We start from the raw sequence: 26047 nt of genomic DNA, 5'->3' as shown, positions 1-26047 counted from the left end.
ATGTCAAGTAACATATTTAAATTGAATCCAACCATAGCAGAGACACAAGTTGCTCAGGAATGTTGGCTTTAGACCATTACTATACTTCAGTCAACTAGAAAAAATTTCTAGTGCAGTCGCTTTATTCTGAAAAGCTTTCAATATTTAAATTCAGAAACGTTCAAAATATTAGGAGAAGGCTTTTTTAGCCAAACAAGTAAAAGACTTTTTTTTGTCTTTAGAAAATACAAGTTTTCTTTTGAGTTCTGCTTAAGAGGGAAAAAAAAAATCATGAATCGTATTTCATCACTGTTGGATTATACTGTTCTCATTTTTTTTCTTTAAGTTTTGTTTATTGTATGAAAGTTATAACAGTAAAAGATGAACAGATTATTGGTTTTTTTCTTACTGAAATGTTTTGCTTAAGGTTAAAGCATTATGTCTTCCCTTCACAAAAATCTTCAAAGTTTCATCAGTTCATTCCAGCCTAAAATGGAGTCACCTTTCAGATTCTTCTGTATCCTTGACCAGATATAATTTCTGTTCTCTGCTTCACCTTTGAGCAAACACATATTTTAGATCAGTACACATGTAAACAAACAGACTGTAGCCTGGTTGCCTAAGCTGTGCCCATCCCAGCCATCATTTGCATTCCTAGTGATACTAAGAAAAATAGTGTCTGGCAGTTGTCCTAGCCACTAGGGAAACAGAAGCTCATCACTACTAGACACCTATGTGCTGTGCTGCTCTCCTGCTTCAGTCTTCTTATTTAATTCTTTTCTCTTTCATCCCCCCACCTCTCCCAGGGTTATAAAAAGAGCAGGATTTTCAGGACACGGTGATACCTACAAGCTGGCAGCACATGCCTAGCTTAGGCTGAGCTACCATGGGGTGGGAGGAGTTAAGACATCAAAGGCAACAAATCCACGGAGCTGGAGAAAGGGCTATGTCTGAATGAGAACAGGTCTGATCCGCAGAATTGTTCAATTTGGGCAAAACGCAGAATTGTTTAGGCTGGAAGGGACCTCATGGGATCATTTAGTCCAATTCCCCTGCTTGAGCAGGGTCAGCTGGAGCAGATTGCCCAGGACTGTGTCAGGTCAAGTTTTTAATATCTCAGCAGATATTCAAACCTACCCCACAACCTTTCAGGGCAACCTCTTCCTGTGTTTAGCTGCCTTCACAATATTTTTTTTTCTTGTGTTAAGGTGGAATTTCATGTGTTTTAATTTGTGCCCTTTGCCTCTTGTCCTGTCAGTGAGCACTACTGAAAAGAGTCTGACTCCCTTGTCTTCATTAATTCACATCAGATATTTATACACATTGATAAGATTCGCCCTGAGCTTTCACTTCTTCAGACTGAACAGTTCCAGCTCAGCTTCTCCTCACACAAAAGATTCTTCAGTGCTTTGATCACCTCTGTGACTCTTCATTGGGAGAAGTCTCTTCAGATGGTTTGCAAAGGATGGTACAAATGTTCTCCATTCTGTTCTCTTAGAGAAGGAAGCAGCAGAGAGGTTGTGGATGCAAACTGATTTCTGCTTCATGATTAGTGTATATTTCTATTGCCAAAAGTTGGCTTTCTGTAATAAGAAAGCAGAGGCAGGTTTTACTGAGGTTTGGCTGTATTCTTAATCTATACATAGCTAGAAGGAACTACTGTGACAGTCTGCTTTGACCTCCTATATAGTGAAACCCAGTGTAATGTGAGAGAGATTCACCAAACAAAATATCAGACTGAAACATCCTGAAAACTCTGAAAGTTCCTAAAAGAACATGCTCACTTTGGAAAAATCAAGCAAATCTCTCCAACATACATTCTTACTATCAGAATGCTATATCTCACTATATGCTTCTCTTCCACAGCATGAGGATGACCAAAGACGGTTCAGTGTGAATCAGCTATTAGAAAACACTTGTGCCTGGAGGCTGACTCGGTAAGAACACTGGTATTTGACAGTATTTCTGTTTGTAATTGTTCGTAACTGGCCCCAAAGGACAACTCTGAGACCTACTGGGGACAGGAATAATACCAAAGAGAAAGAAAATGGGGTCAACATTTTAGACTCATTTTCAGACCTTATTGATTGCTTAGCAAAAATCAATAATGCTTTCTAGATCTGTGTAATTTTTCCCCATCCTCCCTCACATCACTGAAGGTTCCGTTAGAGCTTTCGTGTGTCCCAAAGATTCCCAAGACAGGAGGAGTCATATTTTTCAAGTGTACATTGCTCTTAGAGAATTTTCAAGAGTAAATACTGTAAAAATAATAGACTTGCTTTTCATTATGCCTGTGTTTTCACAGTTAAGTGATGTTTTATTTTATTTTATTTTTTCAGTGAAGGCTAGCTGAAGGCGCTTAAAATGCGTCTGACTCTAAAGCTAACCTACCATGGACAAGCACTAAATGAGATAGATTCCTGGCTCAGCTTTCATTACGTTCTGTTTCATGCACTTAGATAAAGGAGCTGTTAACAGTTTTTTGTAATGTTTTTCATCAGTGTGTTATAAAGTACTTTGCCAAGAACGGTAAATGCCACACCTGTCATTTAGCAGATGGAGGAAAACAGAGAGATAGTGACTTGTTCAAGGTGAATATCTGGTGCTTACTGAGGACCCATCTGGTTTCCTAGGAGCATGACTCAAATTTCCACTCTGGTCCTTGCTATAAAGAGATCAAACTAATCATACAGTTTATATACAAGCTATTTATTGACTGTTTCTCGTGGTGTAAAGCATGTGGCCTTTTCCATTGCAAACAGAGTCTTCAGAGGGGATATGGGATAAAAGATGTTGAGCTCCAAATCAGCTATGGTCTGCAAAACTTCCTCTGATACTGTAGGACAACAAGTACTTTCTTCAACTGCAAGTTCAGTAAAGACTGAAAAAAGTAAAAGCTTGAACTATATTTGATCACTATTTCCTGCTTGTTCCATGGATTGTTGATGCCTGCGAGAAAACATTTTCCAACAGTGATGACCCAGAAAGATCTGTGGTCAGGCCCTGTGCTCTCAATTGCATTTCTAGCTTATCTGATAAAAAAAGGAGTAATAGCTAAGTGACAAAAGTTGTCCATAATGTGCACAGGAGCTGCCTGTAATGATTTGCAGAAGGATTTTACAATGCTGAGTAGAGTGTATGATAAAGTGGCAGATGAAATTTTAAGAAGACAAATGTAGATGTGAGGAAACGATCTTAATTTCACAGAGGAGATCATAGGCTCCGAGTTCACTTTTACCACCATGAGTAAGTTCTTGGGGTCATAACAAATAGTTCTTAATGTCAGCTTGGTGCACAGCAGCTGAAAAAAAAAGATAACACAAATGTTGGGAATTATTATGAAAGAAATGAAAACCAAAATAACGGTATTATGCCACAGTGTCAGTGTAGGATGTTCATTTATCTTGAATACAGCTGACAGTTTTGCTTCTCCCATTTCAAATATGATGTAATAGAACTTGAAAAAGTGAAAAGAAGGGCAGCAAGGATGCTCAGAGGAATGAAATTGCCTTCTATATGAGAAACAAATAAGTAACAATATTCTTCATCCTGATGAAGAGATAATAGAAGATAGGTATTTTGTAGATGACATATCTGTGAAATTGAGTCCAATGTCTGCAGGAAAGGATTATTTACTGTATCTTCCAATGCAGGATAAAGGGAGCATGAAGTGAAAGCAGCAGATTCAAAACAGACGAGAGTATAAGACCTAATTAAGTCACATCTGGACACAGCCCAGCTTATCCGGGACTGTCCAGATGGTTTCTGAATACCTCCAGGGAGGGATACTCCACAGCCTCTCTGGGCAACTTGTGCCAGTGCTCAGTCACTCTTGGTACATACCTCCTGTGCCCATTGTCTTGTCACCTGGCACCGCCGAAAAGAGCTTAGCTCCATTGTCTTTGCACCCTCTCTTTGGGTGTTTATATGCATCAGGAAGATCCCCCTGAGCTTTCTCTTCTTAGGCTAAACAGTCCCAGCTCTCAGTCTTTCCCTACAGGAGAGATGCTCCTGTTCCTTCATGGCCCTTCATTGGACTCTCTCCAGTATATCCATGTCTCTCTTGTACAGAGGAGCCTGGAACTGGACACAGTACTCCAGGTGTGGCCTCACCAGTGCTAAGTAAGAGGAGGAGGATCACCTCCCTCAACCTGCTGGTAATATTCTAATGCAGCCCAGGATACCTTTAGCCACCTTTAGCCTTTTTTGCTGCAAGGACACATTACTGGTTCACGTTCAGCTTCCTGTCCACGAGGACTGTCAGGTCCTTTTCTGCAAAGCTACTTTCCAAACAGTCAGTCCCCAGAATGTACTGGTGCATGGGGTTGTTCCTCCCCAGGTGCAGGACTTTGCACTTCGTTTTTGCTGAACTTCATGGGGTTCCTGTCATTCCATTTCTCCAGCCTGTCAAGGTCTCTCTGGATGGCAGTACAACCCTTCGGTGCATCAGCCACTCTTCCCAGTTTTGTGTCTTCAGCAAACTTGCTGAGGTTGTGCTCTGCCCAGCCATCCAGATTGTTAAGCAAGATACTAAGCAGTACTGGACCCAGGACTGACCCCTGTGGTACACCGCTAGTTACCAGCCTCCAACTAGACTTTGTGCCACTGACCACCACTCTCTGCCATTCAGCCAGTTTTCAATCCACCTCACTGTCTGCTCAATCAGCCCACAGTTTATTAGCTTCCTTATGAGATTTTAATGAACGACTGTTAAAAACGTATGATTTTGTCGTGGAAGGTTGTGAGGTTGGTCAAGCACAGCTTTACCTTGACAAATCCATTCTGACTGCTCTCTATGACCTTCTTGTAGTTCATGTGCCTGGAAATGGTTCTCAGGATTAGTTGCTCCATCACCCTCCTAGGGTTCAAGGTGAGGCTGATCACCCTGTAGTTCTCTGGGACCTTCTTGAAGATGGGCGTGACATTTGCTTTCCTCTAATCTTCAGGCACTTCTTCCAATCACCATGTTTGTTCAAAGATTATCAAGAGTAACCTCACAATTCATGGGTGCATCCCATCAGGGCCCATGGACTTATGTATGTCCAGTTTAAATATTCCCTAATCTGGTCCTCATCCACTTCCTAGTTCATTCCAGGGACTGCTCCTTGGAGGTCATGTCCATGAGACGGCACCACAGTAGACTCCTCGCACATATGCAGTCTTCCAGGGTTGTGTTTAAAGCTTGCTCCAGGTTTTGCACTACATACCCTCCATGTTATGGTATGGAAATACCGCCATGGTGGACTGCCTCATGTTACGTTGGGCATTTTGAACAGAACCCCTCCCTTTTAATGAATAAAAACCTTACATATCTTGGAGCCATAGGGGGCCTGGAGTAGGTTCCCACTTGGTTCTATGCAGGATGCATAGGTGGTTCTATCTAGGTGTGGCTACTTCAAGTATTGTGAACACAAGCCTTCATGCACTCCTTAACATAGGGATCAAAAAATCACTCCCTGGAGAAAACTTCTTTAGCAGTGTTCACATATTCTTTTTCCCCGCCAGAAGCAGCTAGGTTGAGCTGAAAGCACTGGCACAATTATGTTGAGAAGGCACTTAGATTTGATGCACCACCAAAATTATAAGATGAGCCATACAGAGAAGAAAAGCCCTTATTCTTGTAAGCAGTGCCACCCTAGGTTTTTTGTTTTTTTTTTGTGTGTAGGCCAGTCAATAATATCATACTTAGTCACAACAGCTCTTTCTAATGTAGCATGCAACAACATCTTTGTGCTTATCCTGCATTGGGATGCCTGTTTGCAACATGTTATAATTCCTCAATTCTACATCTAGCTGAGGCTGTAATAGGAATGGAGTAGATGGATGCAGTGGAATGGTGATGAGGTAGAATGGGCTCAACACAGGCTATGCAAATCTGCCTGGTACTTAGGAAGGCCAGCAGATTACTTTCCCATATTGCTGTGTCTTCACAGCTGTGAGTATTTAGATTAGCTAAATATAATAATGCTCAGGATTGTCTGCATGTGCTGTAGTTACATTTCTGATTGTAGCACACAAACATTTGTGTTTTAGGGAACATATTGATTGAGATGCTCAATCTGCTTAGATCCAGCAGAGAAGGAAAAACAACTGTTTGAACTGGCTTGAGATGAAGTAAAAAGAATGAACTGGGACCTTACCTCTGTAATAATCAGATATGCTCTCACAGGCAAATGTGACCAAATAAAACTGGCAGCCCCTACATTGCTTCCCGCACTGATTTTCCTAGCTTGAAAACCAAACACAGTGTAAATCAATGAGTGCATCAGAAGAACTGCAGTCCATTGGCCCGTAATCTCTGACACTGAAGTACCAGTAACTATAACAAAATGGCTAGTCTGATCCACGCAGTTAGGCACAGCTTGCTTAGGCAGCATGGTGATAAACAGCATTTTAGAAAGGAAACCTGTAAATATATGCTATATACTTGTCATCTTCCTCTCGTATAGACCAGTAGGGATCTAAGACGGACTCTTTCGAGTTGTTTGTACTTTTTTTCTTTTCTTTTCAAAAGTATTATACCATGTTGCCTTGGTTCAATAAAAGCTCCAAAAATTTCCTCAATGTCAAAGAAACACTGAATGTTCATGGGTTGGTTAGCATTGCCATATTTATAAACAGCTATCAAAGATGTAGAAGTATGAAGTATGTTTTTGGGGTAACATACGGATATTGTTAGTTATCTAGCAGCCAAAGATTCAGAATAGTATTAGTGGAGGTATTTTGACCATTGTTACAAGTTGCTGAATTTGTTTCCTATTAATGATGTAAAATTATGGCTACTTTATACAGAAAATTCTCTAGGGTAGAATAAACTGATGGAAAATATGCTAATTTTTAAAACTAATATTACAACCTATGAAATTATTCTGATACCTGCATTTAGGCCAAGCATGCTAATAAACATACTTACCTGATGCATCAAGGCAACAAGGCAAGCTCATATGTCCAGAACAACCTTTGAGCTGGGTAATGCTATGAAAAAGATGTTATGCCTGCAGACTTGGTCAAAGCAGAGCGACAACTTGCATTAGCTATGATTTAACACGATTACAGGAGGAATTGCCAGACAGCTACTCAACACACAAACTGCCTGGCTAGATAAGGCTAGTGCAGGTTGGAAATAAAAAGCTGTGAAAGCAAAACCATCTGTAGGAGGAGGTGAACAGTAGGTATCTGTGGGGAAATCCACTGTGGTATTAGCACAGGGAAGGCCACCTAACATTTCTGTGTTCTGTATGATAATTTCAGTACAATGACTCTCTTTCCTTCTCTTGCCGTAAAATATATATAATGAAAGTCTAACCACGTACCATGAAACCTTTACTTTGGATGGTAGTTACAACTCTAATCTCTGATTGCTCAGTTAGCCCAAGTAAGATACATGAGGACACACACAATTCCTCTGTAAACAGTAGTCCATTTGCTCTGAAGCAATCAAAATGCCCTTGTGACTTTCAGCTACCAGACTGCAAAGGGGAGGAAATTCCTTCTAAGACATCTGAAGAGAGAAAACCCTAATATACAGGGTCAGTGGGAAATATAAGAGTCAAGGATAAAGTGATAGAGTAAAACAATTAAACACTGAAGAAAGAATGTAAATTGCCATTTCCACTTTTTCATAAAAGCATATGCAAACCCTACCTACCACTGAGGACTATCAAGACAATACTGTGCCCATTTTACCAGCCAGTGGCTAGGCAGGATGTGGTAATGTGAATTAAGGGTTCCGTACCCTTTCCTGAAGATTTGACCCTACAGAGGAGTCTGTCAAAGAAAAAGGGAGGTGTACTCCTGAGTGTAACAACCTTAGCCAAGGTCTCATAGGCACCGTTTTTGTTCTGTTCCAGCTGACAAATGATGGCTAGAATTTCACTGTGCTTGAATCACAGATAATTACATAAATGCTTCTTAAAGGCAAAGCTCAGATTCTGGTTATCTGTTGAGGATAGCACTTGGAGCTTGTGGTTCTAAAATGTTGATATTTGTGGCTGAAATATCAGTCCTGGAGTTCCGTGTAGAGAGGTGTATACTGCCGTTCATAATCCAAATTAATTTAGTGAAGTTTTGCTAAGGCACAGCAATCTGCCTGTGCAAACTTCATGGTAACTTCTGTAGCATGACAAAGGCATGGGACTACAGAGTGCTGTATGTCTATCTACAGAAATAAACCAAATTCACAGCTTAGGTAATGCTATGGAAAAGGCAGTTGCTGAAACAGTTTGAGCATGTAAACTTAAGAACTGTAAGCAAATAAAGTTTAATGAATTATGTAACAATGGTGTCCCTTTTTATAATATACATTTTTATACTTGTGACTTAGTATGGACTTTTGAAACACAGAGCTTGTCCAGGTGTTTTGCAGATATTTTGCCTGATTCTCTGCAGCCTTAGTCTGTGAAGTGATTGATAAAGAAGGCATTGTGGCATTTACTTAAGTCCATCCTTCTTCAAGGCGCTATTTAAGCACTTGCCTAACCTTAAAGAGTAAAGCAAATGGGATTTGGAGTTCAACAGACACTGAAATAGCAAATCACTTACTGGAGTTCTTTCACTTGGGAAATGTGTGTCCTTCAGGTATAAGTAGAAGATTTTTACGTCTATGCTTTGTGGCAAATGACTACCAAAAAGCCGTGGATCCAGGCTCAATTCCGTGATGTCTATATAAGCACTTGTCTTTATTTTATACCAACATAACATCACTATCAATTAAACTATTCCCAATTTATAGAATGAGAAAAAAAAAAAAAAAAAAAAGCGCAACCCTGTTCTCTTTATCCAACTGTATTAACTTGATGTTTTCTTTTTCCCAATTTCCAGACAGAACCTTGTCTCAGTTGTTATGAAATATAGAGGTCAAGTGGAGGATCTATTGCAAAATGAGGTATTTGTTCTCAGTTTGTTATACCAGAAAAGCATTCACTTCTACATGAAAGGTATCTAATTATTTATCTGTCTCAAATGCAATTAAGGAAGACTTTTAATTAAGGCTGTTTAACCTGACTTTGAAAGGATATAGATTATATTAATAAAACTTTGTTTGAGATTAGGAGGAAAGTGCTACAAATTTAAAATATCAAAGGCAACTGTTTCTAAGTGTCAAGGAATCTGTAAATAAAAACAGGATCGTTTGCGTTGGCAGGATATTTGGAATTAGTAGAGGTATAATACACTATATGTATCTGCAAAATTTGACCCTGATTTTGCAAACCCACAAGCCAAATATTTACATTTTTAGATTATATATTCAAGTGTGTGATAAGAGCTTTCATAAGAGTTTTATTTTAAAGTATTGTGGGCTGCCAATGAATGTTACATGCTTAAAGGAAAAATCTTTTAGTAAAGTTTGTCTGCTAACTAAAGTTTTAAGGACAAATGTCTAAAGGACACATGCATATTTGTGTGATGGCTTGCTATAAACTACTATTTGATCTGAGTCTCAGGTTGTCATGCTAACTGACTTTCTAAGGTTTGGAACTGGAAATAAAACAAAGGACGCTAGTAAAATCAAAGTATAGTGATGTAGTGTGGAGATACTCCAGTGCATCCCTTCCAGAGTTATAACTCGTTATGGATTTCTTCAAAATATGTGTTAAAACATAAAATTCTTGTTTTATTTGAGAAATCTGACACCTGTGTTCAAGTCCAGTTTTTAATTTTTCTATATATTCTTGATCCATGGGTATTTCTATTTTGAATAGTCAGAAAACATACACACACATAGAAGTGTGTATACATATACACATATATATATAAATGCATGCATACATACAGACATGTACACAAACACATAAATATCAATACATATGTAAATAAATATATGTAGATAAACATATTCTACATTTTTATGTAAATCTTTGACGCTTTTCTTTTGCAAAATAGATACAAACTTAAAAACTGTTGAACTGTGCCTAACCACAAAGTAAAGTTCTGATTTTGATACTGTGTAGGCATTCAGATTCCTTTGTAAGCAACTTCTCAAAGGGGACTGTTTAGTATGAAAAATGTGATGCAGTCATAACCATTTGGAAAATTGAGGTCCTTAAGCTCAAATGTGCATATGTATTTCTTTACTGAAGTAGACCCATTGGTGTGGTTATTCACATTCACTTGAAATTTTAGGGCCTAAAGTAAGAAGATTCCAAATCCAAAGCAAGCTATAATCTCAGTATCAACGAGGCATTACAGTCCACCCTCTGCAACTGACACTCTGTAGATATATCTCAGACCTGTAATGAAGCACTTTTAAATTTGTTTTTGCTAAAGATTTTTACCTTGAGTAAGCAATTACTTGAGATCATTAACTTTTTATAAAGGGAAGACAGGACATTTTTCAAATATTCATGCTATGCAACAAACATGAACGTGTTACTCTAGAGCTAAATTTCTCCGTAGTTTATTTTTTTTAACAAGGTCTTGTCTACACAGGGACACTCAATAAGGTTCATATGAATTGCTTAAAAGAGCAGGATTGCAAGTTAATGACATAGGTCAGATCACCATGCAGATGTTTTCATTCAGGGGCATCAAAGCATATATCAAACCTATAATAATTAAAACTAGCATTACTGCTTTGCTTTAATAAGTGGCTTGAAAAATTATGAAGCTGTAAAATAGTAAGTTATAGTCATAAATATATAGTAAAGAAAGCAAAAAATGAGAACCCTTTATTTGTTCTTTGAATCCTTGTTTACTTATTGTGTCTAACATCTGATTAGATTCCTTTAAGAAGGTTTAAAATTGGGGTCTTTGTAACTGCACCCTATCCCAAGGGTACATGGGAATAAGTATGTTGATTTTCAAAGCCAGCACTCACATCCCTGGAAGGGTTATTACCCTACTGATTTACCAGAATTCAGCCTCAGTACACTCTGAACTTAAAGCCACTGGGATTTACTTGCATACACTAAATTAAGTACATGTATACCTGCTTAAGGTCTGTACTCCGCTGGAACTTCTTGAGATTCTCAGTTAAAAAAAAAAAAACACAATAATTTTTTTGCACATTTATCAACCTTCTTCCAAATTTAATTGTTCAAGGATGTCTGTTAAAAAGCCTTGGAGATACCAATGCTTCTGATTTATGTGACAAGGCCACTGTTGTTATTATTAGTAACAATCAATAAATGGAAAGTTCATTTTATGATGGATAATGCCTCTGTAAAATGAAAATGAAGAATCCCCCCAACTTTAGGATGTTTGGCACAAGGTGGGGGTGGGATTGGTGCTGTTGGGGTTGAAATGTAAAGAGTGTTCCCAGAGAGTGTGTGCAATCAACTAGCCATTTTGATTGCCCTGATAATCACTTGACATGCATTTCATTTTAAAATCTCTTCAGAATGTTCTATTAATGTAGAGAGAAAACTTTGTAAATTTTTAATACAGAATGTAGAAGTTCTAGAGTGAAATAGCATTTTTTAATCATGTAAATGATTTAAACACCAAAATATCCTTCAATGGTTCTGCTGGTATTTAAATATGTAGAGGAGAAAAAATGTATACAAGATATTAACTATAATTCTTTCAGAAAATGTAAAACTTCTCTAGGAAATGAATCTCTGTCTTCCTTTCTTTTGGACAAAAATCAGTGTCAAATGTCTGCATATGGAAAAGAAAGACTCTTTACATGATAAGATCCAAAAAGAGAAATAGTGTGAAAGAAGTCGTCATTCATAGTATACAGTATTACACATTTTTTTATATGCTTACTCTCTTGATCTGCAATATGCTTCTTAGAAGTAACTACATAAACAAAGGCTATGGTATAATAGCTTCTATAAAATAAACAGTACTTTGTTAATTTATCTCTAAACGGAATAGTACGTTATATAGAAATGGACACATTCCTCAAGATACCCAACTGTCTTTCTGGAACAGCATATATATATACATACATACAAAAACATATAAACTGTTGGAGTTTTTGGTTTTCTTTTGGATTTTGGGGTGTTTTTTTTTTCTGTCTAGCAGTATAGCTGTTTCTACTCAAGGATTACTCTTGTCTATGTTTATTGCTTGTGTACTGCTCAGAAATGGCTCTGCATGAATGCGTCTTTATAGACATAAAATCCCTTGTTCTAATAATCCATATCCATTCATGAAGAAGAAAAATGCTAAATTAAAATGTATTTAAATTAAGTGCTAAATTAGAATTGTATTTAATTTTTAATTACAAACTATATACATAATTCAAAATTATATATGCATGTGTACGTGTGTATGTGTGTGTGTGTGTGTGTATATATATATATATGCGTTTCTTCAACAAGTAAACCAACATGCATAATGCTTTGGGTTTGTCAATGCTATACATGGTAAAAAAGCCGTGCCATTTTTACAGGTTTCTACTGCTGGCAATGTGTGTGTGCATAGAGAGTAAGTCCTGCAAAAGTTCAATTTAAAAATCTAAGTGGTAGGAAAAAAATATGAAAGAAAGGAAATGCACTCCTTGTAAATTGGCAGAAGGGTGAATCGGCTTCAGACCAAAGGGGAGTCTAAAGTTCTTGAGATCATAGGCACCCGTAGGCACTATTTCTCTCTAGGAGCTCTAGTATGAAAAGATGTTGCTGTCTTTAATTACTAAAAAACCCCAACTTACATTTAGAAGAATTCTGATCAGCAAATATTTAAGGCTATTTTATGTAATTAATTCCTGCTTTAGTTCTGCTCAAGGCAGGTAACATGGAAATAGTAACCTTAATATATTTTTATATTTATTTGTATTAGTGACAGGTGGTAACCTTCTCAGTACAGACCTCAAGCTTGAAAATAGGAAGTTCAGCTTGGTGCAATTTTTCTTTTTCAAGCACGAAACGGATGAGTTAGAGAAATGGTTTTATCAGTACATGGACATGCTGTAGCACACTAAAAGGAACATTTATCAGTACAGAAACATGGAAAATATTTATAGGAGAGCTTTTACTTATTTAGAGAATGTATTTTAAGGTTTAATGAAGTGATATAACTATGCAGGAAACCCATGAATTTTATTTATTTATTTTCCTGAACATAGTGTACTTGGTATTTGAAGATTGCATTTTCCGTCCTTTGGGATCCAAATATTTTTTTCTTGAGTTCCTCACAGTATTTCTGAGATTATTCATCCAGAGATTTTTTTCATATAGTAATATTTAAAGCTCTAAATTTATTATCAATAAGATTTAATGATTTGAACTATATATATCTGTTGCAGAAAAGCTAGTTGCAGAAGTACTTGGTCCACAGGTGTCAGATTATGTAGCCTCCCACACAGTCACTATTTTTAGGAGGAACATGGTTGTCTGCCAGCTCTCACAGAGATGGGTAGGAGACAATACTGGGGATAACTTCACAGTATCATAAAAACCTCAGAAAGTTTGTGAATCATTTGGGTTCAGGTTTCCTCAGAAGTTTCTTTACAGTACTTCTATGCTCATGAAGTTCAGACAAACCAATATTTTGCCTCAAAATCAGATTTAGATACCAACTTTGCAGCAGTTTTCAAGACACGTTTTGTGGAAGATAGTTGGACTAACAGTTGAACAAAAATTATGCTGTCTTTAGGAAACTATTGGTCACTAGCAATTTCAGTGTAGGCAGAATAATGCATGGTATGTTTCAGTTTTGCATGAGTGGATATGATTTTCTACATACTAACATGAAGTTTATGTTAAGGCATTTCTGATAAATGGTATGTGTCTACTGTTTGCTTTTTTTCACCCCTTTCTTTGCTGTCAACAGCATACAGTTGATAATGTGATTGAAGCAGCTAAAGCAATCTGCAGTGTCCTCTGTTTTGTGGAAACCAGGGACATTACTGATGCAGTCAAGAAACTCCGTGCAGTGCCATTGGTGAACGCACAGGTAAAAGATGCGAGTTGATGCCTTTAATTTTCTCTTTAAAACTGGAGCTTGAATGGGAATCCCTAATTTTAAGACTGATCAAGGCCATTCTACGGTCTTACCACATATTTTCCCTCTGACATGTGTTAGGTAGAGACACTGTAAAAAAAGAAAAGATTGTTGACAATGTGTGACAGGAGCAACAGAGGACTTGTTCTGTGTTTAATTGTAACTGATATGCTCCTCTGGTTCTTCTTTCTTATTCCCACCAAACATACAAATCTCTGCTTTGCCACATCATCTATTTAGCTAATCATGCAATTTCAAAGTACTCAGTTTTCATATATTTAGCATAGATTGTTAACAATAATGAAAAAAATAATTCCTTCTGTAAATGTCAGTTAAATTATGAGTTTTTCAGATAGAAATGTCTCTGCTGTTTATGTAGAGAAGGACCAGCATCATACAGACCCTATTTTAGCTGGAATACTCACTCTTAAAACACTGACGTGGGTTTTCCAGGGGTTATTTGTGAAGTGGGACTTTGGAGGGCAGTATATGTTCTCAGTTTTGTCATCAGTCGCTTTAGTATGACCTTGGACAAGTCACTATGACCTGATTTACAGAAGTTCTGAGCACCCAAACATTCTTTTGAAGTCAGCATCTTGGAAATACGGGTGCTCAGCAAATTTGCAAATCAAGCTGTTTGGATTTCGCCTGGTGTAACCTCAAGTCATGCTAGGTCTTTCCCACCCTAATGAAATTCCCTCTTCATGCTTATTTAAAAAGTTTAATAAGTTACAAAGGAATTTTTTTTCTTTCTTTATATGGTCTCTATCTTGTCATTCTTTCTCACAGCAAATATTGTTTATAAAAGCATGCCAAACTGGGCAAGAGGCTTGCATTCTCAGACTGTTACCTGCTTACAGAATTTTTATTCTTTCTTTTTATTGTTTGGTTTGGGTTTTTTTTGTTTGGGTTTTTTTTTTGTTTTTGTTTTTTTTTTTTGCCCATGGCTTGTGAGATATGTAAGAATACTTAGGACTGGAAAATAAACAATGAGATAACCAGTGTTAAGTGAGTTAACTAGGGAGTGTTCATTAGAAACATGTCTAACCACCTAAGTGGAATTTATTTAATTATGCTTGATATGCAGCTTGAGGTCCCAAACATAAGACTGGGGAAAGCTACTGTAATTCTTTTTGTAACATTTCTTGTGTCACAGAATAGATATAGAAAAAGTTAATTCTATACTGTCATCCATATGTATTTACTCTGACAGGTTCAAACCCTCAAACACACATTATCTTACAGGGGCAAACTTCTTCCTGAGAGATGAAGAGACTCACCAAAGAGCAGAAAGTATGTTAGTTAAAGAGGCTCCAGTCATGCTCAGAAAACCTCTTCTCTTAAATCTCTGCATTCTTAGCCTCTGTTTATCCCTCTTAGGTGCATGGAGGGAATAGCTTCCAACTTAGATAAAGTACAGGACCTAAGCAAGTAAACTCTAGAGCATCAATGTAGCTCTCTGCAGGTCTGGGTTGCAAATAAATCCCTGAACCATGTTTCTGGAAAGAGGACAGTAGAGATCACAGAGCACACATTGCTGCATGGCCCCGGGCAGAACCAGCTGTGGCCTACTGAAGTTAGTTATACGGGTGCTGTGTCTCTGAAGGGTGGCAAGTATTGTTAAGGACAAAGCTTCAAGAAACAACATAGCTCTAGGTATTTTCGTTGTTGCACAAAGCTGACCAGCTGATTCACTTAAGTGCTTTCTCTTGCTTCCCTTCTAAGTCATGACTCACTATAAAATCTTTTTTTCTATAAAAGTCACTATTCTGTGTAGTTTCCAGCATAGAGTCTGTGACAGCACACATTTTGTCTGGCATGTTGTTGATTTAAATGGAAACAAGAGTATCTCCATTTCAGAAAAGTTCTTCCTGTATATTAGAAGGCAAGTACAGTAGAGAAAGAGAGAAAAGAAGTAACAAGGGATTCACATGATCTGCTTTTCAGTTAAACCCCAGGCTGTCCTGATAGGTGTCAGGCAGATCAGCATCTTCCCCTTGAGAAAAATATTTTGTCAACCTAGAATCTTTCTTAAGAGACAGATAAAGAGCTTGGTCCAGTAAAAAGATAAGAGGACAGTAACAGAACATATTCTCCTTTAGGAAGGAATTAGACCAGAAGAAATGTATTGGGACTAATTTGTCAAAAGATTTCTTTTGGAGTTAAGAAAAATTTAGTGTACTTTCTTTTTGAGTGTTCAGGTCAGCTCTGTGAACCCCATGTGTAAACTGCCTCCTATGACTGGCTTATATTTACTGAGTGTCCCTGAGTCCGTTTTCAGCCCCATCCTCTCTGAATTTCAGCAGAGAGATACATATAGTGGTCAAAGAGCCAAATCAGTTTCTATTAGTGTGGCCTGTCCTGAGCAATCAGAAAACCCCACATGTCATGCCATGAAGAATAAGATAATGGGATAAAAGCCAAAAAGTACAGGTCATCTTTTTCAAGTCTAAGGTTTCTGTGGATGTTCACATTTGCTTCTGCTTCTGTTCCGAGTCACTGTCGTGCAAATACTGGTTTTATTTTAGAGGTTAAGTGATTGTTACTATGCAAATAATTGGATTATGACCTGATTTATCCTGTTGTAAAAACAAACAGATGAACAAAACCAACCCAAACAAAAAAAAAACAAACAAAAAAGCCTGCTCCAAGTGTTCCCAGCTTGCCATTGCTCATTCTCCAGCATGTGTTTGATTTCCAACTCCACTGAATAGACAGTCTCCAATATATACAGGTTCTACTGAACCAACTTCCATATACTTCCTCACACAGAGGGAGTAATACACTTTCCTTTTTCTGTTTTACCTATTTAGATTATAAGCTCTTCAGAGCAAGGAATGCCTCTCCTTATCTGTATGTAGAGTCTCCAGCACAATAGAGTGCTGGTCCTGGCTGTAATCTCCAGAGGCTAAAAATGATAAGTGGTGGTGGTGATGATTATGATGGCGTTTGCTCATCTGTAATGAGTGAAACGATACTGTTCCTGAATACCCTCTTCTGAATGTTAAAAAGATTCTGTCCTGATTAAACATTTTATCTCTAGTCTTAAAATATTTTTTCTGTCCTAATATTCACATAAGAAACCGCTCCACATTTCTCTTGGAGACTACTGACTAGATTGTTACTAATTTTTAAAAGATTTTAAGTTATTGAGGTTTTATTCCCTTAACATTCCCTTTCACGCTTGGTTAGCTGAACTGGGTTGTCTGTCCCTTGAAGCCTTCCTGTAAAGTCTGTCTATGACCTTGACTGACACCTCTCCCCCCTTACTCCCTCCTTGGTGAAGCAGACCTCACTAACAACTGACTTCAAACAAATGCAGGAGAAAAAAAAAAATGTTCCTGCACCAGCAAACGCCGTTTCTGCTGCTTGCTTTTTACTCCTTTGAGAAATAAGTGTTAGGACAGTCGATCAGACTTCAGTAATCTAGAAAAAAGTTCAGTTTTGATTTTATAAAGAGTTTCATCTTTCTCAACAGCAACTGAACTATGTCATAAAAGCAGTAAAATATATTTCTACATGTTCTATAACTTGAACACTGTTCCATTTTATGAAAGTAGAGGTTGCACATTATATTTAACTACCTCATGTATAAAATCTTTAGATAAAATCTGATTTGTTATATTTATATATATTTGTCAATATTTATACAAAGACAATGGATCAGCTCTCCTGTCTCTATCAACATATGTAGCCAAAATAAGCATTCAGTGGCTTGATGTTTGATGGAGTACCAACTCCTCCAAACCTTTTTTGAGTTAAACTCATACTGAAGTGTAGGGGTATTTTATCTGAATTCTGGATACTGAAAAAATTATTAAATCATGCAATATTTGTGTGTCTTGTCAGTCTACTTGAATTGTTTATGTTATGTTCATCAGCACAGTATCCCCAAGAATTTTTGTTAGGTAGAAGAGAGGCTTTTTTCAGACATGAAGGTAACTTGCACCAGAAGTAAAGTGACATTTTCGAAGCTACCTGTTACACCTAAAGTGCTGCATTAGTTAATTTCCCCTTAGTTAAGGGAGAAATGCCAGAAAAAGTTCTAATTGCTTGTTCACCACAGTTTCCTGACACTTTAGTGTAATGTATGGTGTGGAATACCTTTTAATGCATCCATTTGGCAAGCTCCATGTGCACATAATGCCTCAGGAAACTACTGCTTACTCCTTCCAATGTAAATTATGTAGAGTACCAGTGTATGTTTGTGTATACGTAACTGTACATGTGTGCTTGCATACTTTAAGGAAAAAAAAATCTCGGTGTGCTTCTATTTAATTTTGATTTTATGAAAAAAAAAATAAAAAGAAAAACAAAGAAACTTACTTCTGATCTTCTGTGTTTAATTAAACTGTATTTATTACCTCCTTATTGCCTTCTCACTGCCAGTACTCTGCATTCCTGTACCGTGGTTAAGAGATTATGAAAGCAACTGGCACCAGTGATAGTTTCTTCTTAACTGATTGTGTCTCTTTATAAATGTGATTCATTCAGTCTCTAACCAACCTAACCCTGGGATTTTAAAATTTGTTCAGGGGAAACTCTGGGCCTGCTGCACAATTAATGTTTTTCATCTCTTTTTTTTTTTTTTCTTTCTTTCTTTTTTTTTCCCTTCCTTTTTTACAGCAGCTCACAAAAATTCCTAGGAGATGAAATCCTGCCAGAACAGGCAGTAATCCACTATATATTAAATGGGCTACACTATGTTGAAATTACAAGCACTGTTCCAAAAGGTTGTTTACTTTCCAAAATTTGAGAGAATTGAACAAAGGTCTCTCTTCCCATTTGTCTCTCTGCATTATAAATATTGTGAAAACATGTTTCTCAGCTTGGAGGTTGCTTTTCTCCCCTCAAGTAAGCATTTGACTTATCTTCATATTTACCAGACAAATGCTGGCAGCTCCAAGCTGGGTACCAGAGGGAGAATGTACATCCAGCATTGTATTTCTTATGTCACCTCTGCATGCATTGTAATTTTTAAGAAGCATTTTGCTGAATACGCATGTACTAACATGAAGCATTCTCAACCTGTTGCAAAGGGATTTGTGACTGTAAAAGATAGTAAACCTTTCAGGGACATGGGTTCAAACAGTGCAAGGCACGGGCAACACTGAAACAGAGAATTAACTTGCCAGTTCTCTCTGGTCCAGATTTGCACCTCAGTAACTTATTTCTGTGTCACTTGGTACATGCGAGTCTGATGTCAGAGCCAGGTGAAGACAGGGCAGACTGAGCAGCTGTCAGGGGAAGCTGGTCACCCACACTTGTCTTTGAGCTGAGGCTGGGTCCCACCTACAGCTCTGGGATTGTCGGTGCCACCCATCCTGACGGGAGACATGCCGAGCTACCTGCCATGATGGTTTTTCCTGGATGGATGGGGCAGCACAGGCAGTGTACCAACATTTAATTCTGCCCAGTGTCTGAGAAGCATGGAGTGAGGTCTGATTGATGGCAGTTATTGTACTTGGGTATTTAATAGGGCAGCATTTAAAAAAAAAAAAAAAAAAGGAAAAAGGAAAGGAAACAAAAAGAAAAAAAGTTTAATTAGGCTGGTCAGTTCAGTGTAAATAACTGGTCTAACCTTTCAGCGGTCAGAAGCACCCAGCAGTTCCTGCTGACAGCAGTGGGATATGAGAGGCAGGCATCAAGAGCTGTGTTTAGGCACCAAAGGCATAAACAACCCCTAAATCCCTGCACCTAATATTTCATGTTAGTCTCTAGTTACCTGTCTGCTCAAAGGCCTTTGAAGTGCATAGCTATTTTTGCTGTTTCGGCACAGGAGTATAGGTGAAATGTAGACCACTTGAGTGGAGACTTGGTGCTCCTCAGCTTTGAGAGAATGTTGAGGCTCTCCTGCTCAGCATGGTTGTGGGATTCACATCCGAATATGTAAGGCATACAAAGGGATGGAGAGAGTATTCTTATCTCTGTTATACCAATGTAGAGGCTGAAAATGTGCGTGCACCTCAAATGTTGGTATGTGCTTCTTTATATTTTGACATGTCTAAATACTGTCAGAAATCAAGTCCAGAGTGACTTGTCTGAGATGGTAGAGGAAGCAGGTGAAAGAGCTGGAGAAAACTGGTACTCTGAATCCCAGTCATGTCCTCTGTCATCATAACATTAGGATGCATCCTTCCCCTTTCTCACCTTATTTTCCATGAATACTGCTCCTAAAACCATTATAATTGCTATCTGGTCTTTTCTGAAGTAACTGATTACTTTTTCCCTCTGGTTTTGTCTTTGTAGAATTCACTTCAAAGTGTAGAAACACCAGACAAAGGTAAAGTCTTATTTTGAAAATATGTTAATTCAAGATGTATCATCAGAAAACACACATTTTGCTATTTGTATGTATTAGTGAACTGTTATAGTTGGCATATTGCAGATGTTTACATATTTTGTCGTATTATAAGGTAATTATGACAAGTTAAAATTTAATCGATCTAAAAATGTAAATAAAACATAGCATTTCCCAAAGCTACTCTGGAGATTCAAATGTGGAGAATGAATAGTAGAGTGAAAGAACTGATTACAGTTAGTGGTGGTCATAGCAGTTCTCCTTAATCCCAGCTTTTTCTTTGGAGAAAAGGGGAAATAAGGAACTTCATGAAAGCCTAAAAAATTATTTTTTGTGTATGGCTTGTCTACTCAACTCTAATAACTTTCATTCCTCCCTCCTTAAGCTTTAGTTCTTTGCTGTCTTTTGTTGTGTAAATAGTGTGTTGTCTTAAATGGTATGTTGTCACAGGAAAAGTAGGTTAATTAACAGTAATGGATAAAATCATAGACCCTGCCTTATTTAATTCCTCAGTTAAAATTAGCTTAGACTCATTGGCCAATGCCTAGTACTGTTAGCTTTACTGCAGAGCACCTCGCACACTGAGGGATGTGCACAAGTCCATTCTGTCGTGGGTGTCTGTGTTGGGTTCCTGGAGGGTACAGCCACATCAGGGCATGGGTCCTGCTCAACTCCTCTGTTACTGGCCTGTGACAAGCAGCTGGGAGTGCTATGGGGATGCTTTCAAAGGGCCCTCTGTGTGAAGACTGGGTGGGCTGTGGAACAGTGGTCTCTCTCCATTTTTTTTGAGGAAAAAAGTGGCCTCTGAGTTGCTTTTTTTTCCTCTTTCTTTTTTTTTTTTTTCTCTGCATTTCTCAATTGCAGTGTGCTCAGGGAGACAAAAAGGTGAACCAGCCACAAAGATTGCAGCAGCCTTTCAAACACAGAGGTGGTTCAAATGCAGGATTCCAAATACCGGGCTTGTTGTTTCACCATTATTCAACTTCATGAACAGCAAACAAAGAAACAGCAATTATATTTGTACACTGCCAGGAAAAGCTAAGCAGCTGGAGGGCCAGGGAAGTGGGGGGAGAACATGCAGATGCAGAAGAGGGGAGAAGGTAAATACAGTTTGTAGGATTCTTCTCCCTTGGATATAGTGATTTATCCCACAAATTTTTTTTAACACTTAACAGCGACTAATTGTTGATAATGAAAAGAATTGCTACTAATCAACACCTACCTTACAAACACCTTCCTCTGCACACTGTTCAGAAAACCTGGCTGGAAAGGGTGTAAAACATTCCTCTATGTAAAGATATTTCCAAATTTGGACTTCATTGAATCAGCAGCTTCCTTGAGGAAAATCTGATTTATCGAATAACAGTAAAGGAATCAGATTTTTTACTCTCTACTTCTATGTACCTGTTTATTTATGCCAGGAAACCTTCAGCTGTGAAGAATGATGCTTCTCTGATTGTTCTCAGCACAGCCTAATATCATAACACTTGCAGAATCCTTCTGATAGTCTGATATTTGAAGCTGCAACTTACCAATTGCAAGTCAGAACTTGCCAGGCTGTTAGTCATTCTGTGGAGAAGCCTACGTTCAAAGTTGTCCAAGGTAACCAAAATTCAATTTGAACCCTTCCATGCGGTGATACACATTTCATGTACGTTTTAATGTACTACATGCCTTACATCTGCAGCTATTAAATACACTTCTAAAAGCCAGCAAAATATTTAAAGTTAGTCTAATGAGTGTTAACAGAAAAGTCTGGCTTTTGTACCAAAGCTGGTGTTAAGGGCACATCTGATAAAAACAAAGTGTGAGAGCAATGACCAAAACTGATCTGCTGGAACCTGGGCCTCATCCCCAAGATGTGGGCAAAGCCGTTCTACACATCCTTCCTTTTGGGGATCACAAGCTTTCCTTAGTCCCTGTCTTCTCAGTGCTCACCTTCATGATAATGCTATGGGGCCTCCCATCTGTTGACCTAGGGACACAGTCTGAGAGGAATCCAGAGGACATCTTCACCTGCTGAAGCTACAAGTAAAAACCAACTAGGTGGCGAGTTGTGCATTCCTGCTGAAGTCATCTTTGTGTTTCTTTTTCTGCCTCGTTTACTTCCCACCATCTTTTTACTTCATTATGCTTGGGGGGCTAGATTTGCAGGCATGCAAAAATTTGCAAGCCTGTGACTCAAAAGTAATGTAAAATCACTGTCTTAGCTTGATGCTGGTAAATTTTTTCAGATCTCTGGGAAACTAAAAACCATGCACTTTGCTTTCTCTAGCAGCACAATTGCAAATGAAGTCAGCATTGATAGCTGAGTAGGAGATAGGCTGCATTTCCCATATGTACTGTTCTTTTCTGTCACTGATATATATTCATGTTTATCTTGAAGAAAATGGGATCAAATTTGAACAGCAAGAGCAGCAATACGACTAATACTTCCTTTTCCTCTCTCCTTCTCCCCCAAGCGATAGTTGTTACCCTGAGTATCACATAAGAGTTTTGTTTTAGTTCATTATAGCTTCTCGCAACCACAAAAGAGAAAAAGATAAAGGATATTATTAAAATTAAAGCCTTACTTAATAATTTGTTTAGAAATGGCTTTAATCTTCGTCTTTAATAAAAGATTATCAGAGGTTTAATATTAGTCATTTACCATGGACTAAGCAAGTCAAAGACTATATTCAAAATATTTAGCCTTGATTTAGTGTTGAGTGAGCAATAACTGGCTCTATTAACAGTGTTACCTCTGTGGACAAAATTATTCCACTGCTGCGAATGGAGCAGTACTAATCCATGTTATGCCTAAATCTGGATCGGGTTCTTTTTCCTCTGTATGATGTCCCAAGTAGATTATATTAATGTTTTAGTACTCAAAGTATTTTTTTATTTCTTCTTAAATGTGAGGAAAAATAGGCATTTCTACATATTAGCACCTTTCTACAGCATCAAGTGTTTGTAGAAAATAAAGAATAAGATTATTCATGTTAACAGAGATTTAGCATTGGGGTTTGCTGCAATCCAGGGTGTGAAAAGGCAGGCTGAAAGCTGGTATAAAACTGAGTCTCTGCGTGTTTCTCAAAAGCTGATGAATGAATGTTTATACAGTGTCTACAGCCTTTCTACTTCAGGCGGGGATTTCACTGGATCAGACATAATAAGCAGCTTTTAGAATTTGATCAGTAGTTTTGTGGGACCCATCCCAGAAAGTCTGGTATGCACCATGAACTGATGATACTGAATCAACAGTTTTTTCCAAGTGGAAAAGATAGCTGGAGTTGCTATCTTTTCAAGTGAATGTAGAAATCACATACCTTGGTGACGATACATTTAATAAAATCAACATTACATTTAAGTGTGTAAAGGTTCACATTGTGTTTGGGATTTGACAGGGAGGAGGAAGGGATAAAAATGGAAGAGGTTTTGAAGGTTTTCTTATGTAAAATGGAAAACTCCAATTCCTTCTTTTCCTAGCACAAAGCCATTATAGTTTTGTTTTGGAAAAATCACTTTCTGTTTTAGAATATGGAAAAACATCAAGAGCTTTTTATTGATTGCATTTCATCTCTGTAAGTATCTCCTGCATTGTTTTCAAACCTGAGCATGGCTCTTTACCTCTAAGTTGTTGCTGTGTTACATCCTGATATATTATTCTGAATGCCAGGGGTTTCTTTAACCAAGACCAATTTTTAAATAACTGCAACCCCCCAGTTCTCCAAAAAAAATTAGACACAAGTTACCAAGGCCTTATAAAGCATATAGTAACAGTGACAAGGAGAGCAGGAGATTTTTCTTTCAATGGATAATTCATAGGATTCTTCAACTAGTAGCAGGAAACAATAAGCTAAATATTTGTGCTTGGAAACTGCATCTGATCAGTATTTGCATTACAGATTTCATGTTTTGCCTTTTTCTTATTATAGTAATGGTCTAATTATTGCTGCTTAGTACCTTACCTATATCTTAAGGGTTTTTTTTTTCCGGTGTTTGTGTGTGTGTGTGTGTGTACAATCTAAACTGTATTTAGGATCTTGCTCTTTTTCTTCTCTCTGAAAATAAGTGGGAAAGAACAATATCAAGCTCCTGTTCTCCAAAATATCTTTAAGGTGTCGAAAGAGTCTTAAGCCTTCATTCCAAATTCTGTTCAACCAGATGTTTGTCACCTTTTACCCAGAGAACACACACATACAGAGTTGGAGAGGGCGCGTTTAATATATATTGAATTGATATCATCTGCTAGTGGAATACCAGCAAAGTAACTACTCTGTTGGAAGGTCTGGCACTAAAATAATACGTGAATTGTAATACTGGACTTAGAAGAAGAAAGTGGTTTTCTATAAGGAATAAGCTGATATGTTCCTTACTAAACCTTGAAGGCACCTGCAGGTATATTCATTAACACTTTCAGGGATGGTGTGGGTTGTTCTGTTTCTAACTAAGGGTGAAATTTCAGACTTCGTGTACAAGGAACGTGTGTCAGAAATAAGCATGTCTGGCAGCTGTTGTTACAGTTCACTTCCCTTGGTCTCATCTAATTTCTGCAGGTCTGATTTCTTCTCACCTTCAGTGAGGAGGTGATGCCAAATAATTTCACACCAGAAATAAATTATGAGGTTTGAATTGTGGGATTATTAATCTTGGTCACAATTCACTTTGTGATGGGGTGTATTCATCGTCTCCTAGATGCTGGCTATGCCTGGGACACCTTTCTAGGAAATAAACTCTGGCATAGCTGAAGCTGTGAATCTGCTGTAGGAAGTTCATAGCCTGTGCTATGTAAATCAGTGAAACACCATAGTCCTTTCTTATCTAAGATTTATTAATCATAAAAGTCATAAAAAGCTGTAGAGTTCTCTGGCTTCATGAATGGGTGATATAATTTCTGCGTACCAAATCCTATTCAGCAACTCATAAAAATACAGTGAAAAGATGCTGACAAACTCTTGTGAGTAATGGACGTTTGCAGACTACTCAAGATGTTTGTCTCTAGTTAATTGCTACAGGGCTTAATGAGTGAAAAGTTGAGGGAAAAAAGGGCTGACTCTGGCACAGAAACCATAGAGTGATTTTAAACTGAGAGCTGATGAGAGTAAGAAAGTGAACGTAGAAAAAGTCCTGCAGCTGCAGATCAGGTTGTACTTGGACATTTGCTTACACCTGAAGAACCCTGTTCCTGAGATCTTCATTCTGGATATCCTCATAATTAGATAAGTAGTGCTGAAGTTTCTTTTGTCTCCCTTTGCTGACAGCTGAACTAGTTGCTCCTTTGCTGTCTTCACCCCTCACATGCCATCGTAGCAAGAGAGACAGGCTGTATTCCATCCACCCAGGCCCTGCTTCCAAACTAGCTCCATTTCTGCAGTCAGGCACAGACTCTTCAAGCCCACAGGTGAAAAGTGGAAATTTAAGAAAGAGAGGCAAAAGAACATTTCCCAGCTCCTGTCAGCAGGGAGTCTCATGGATATTGTCTTCAACTAAGTGAAGACTTTTAATCTTGCTCCATTTAGCCACATACATCTTGTAGGGGGGGCAGGTACCTGACACGCAGGAAACTTTTTTACCCCAGCACCAACAGATTGAAGCATGTTATAAATAACTGAGGCAAAAAAATGTGTGTTTTCTTTTTTCCTCTCAATTTTGATGCGTTTCTTTTTGTTTGTTTTTCTGGTTTTTACATATCTGGTTTTTACATATCTGGCATTCAGTTTTGTGACTTGGGTAAATCATGACACTCATTCTTCTGCAAACATGGCTAGTGGACAAGATAGCTTGGATAGCTTGGATGTAGTGATAGCACCTTGCATTTTATTCACTTCCTTGCCTGGCATGTGTACATTTTCTGTTATGGAAAATAGTTATCCTATTGTATATGTTTCTCATGTT

The 26047-nt window shown here is 37.9% G+C and overlaps 1 protein-coding gene and 1 non-coding gene across 2 annotated transcripts in view; both read left to right on the top strand.

Annotated features, from left to right (window-relative positions):
- The window catches only part of PIK3C2G (phosphatidylinositol-4-phosphate 3-kinase catalytic subunit type 2 gamma), a 205741-nt gene that overhangs the window by 25691 nt on the left and 154003 nt on the right, over window positions 1-26047 (top strand). The window contains exons 6-9 of the mRNA XM_086466907.1: window positions 1846-1916; window positions 8800-8863; window positions 13699-13821; window positions 20119-20152. Coding sequence (XP_086323033.1) covers window positions 1846-1916; window positions 8800-8863; window positions 13699-13821; window positions 20119-20152 — 292 coding nt within the window. The remainder of the gene's footprint in view (window positions 1-1845; window positions 1917-8799; window positions 8864-13698; window positions 13822-20118; window positions 20153-26047) is intronic.
- On the top strand, window positions 24733-24810 carry LOC147416306 (small nucleolar RNA SNORD36). The gene has a single exon (XR_015184232.1). It is a non-coding gene; the product is annotated as a small nucleolar RNA SNORD36 (small nucleolar RNA).

The sequence above is a fragment of the Leptosomus discolor genome, chromosome 1 (assembly GCF_034619465.1).
Source record: "Leptosomus discolor isolate bLepDis1 chromosome 1, bLepDis1.hap2, whole genome shotgun sequence".
NCBI lineage: Eukaryota > Metazoa > Chordata > Aves > Leptosomiformes > Leptosomidae > Leptosomus > Leptosomus discolor.
The sequence above is the reverse complement of the archived record's forward strand: the minus strand, read 5'-3'. Positions and strand labels throughout refer to the sequence as shown.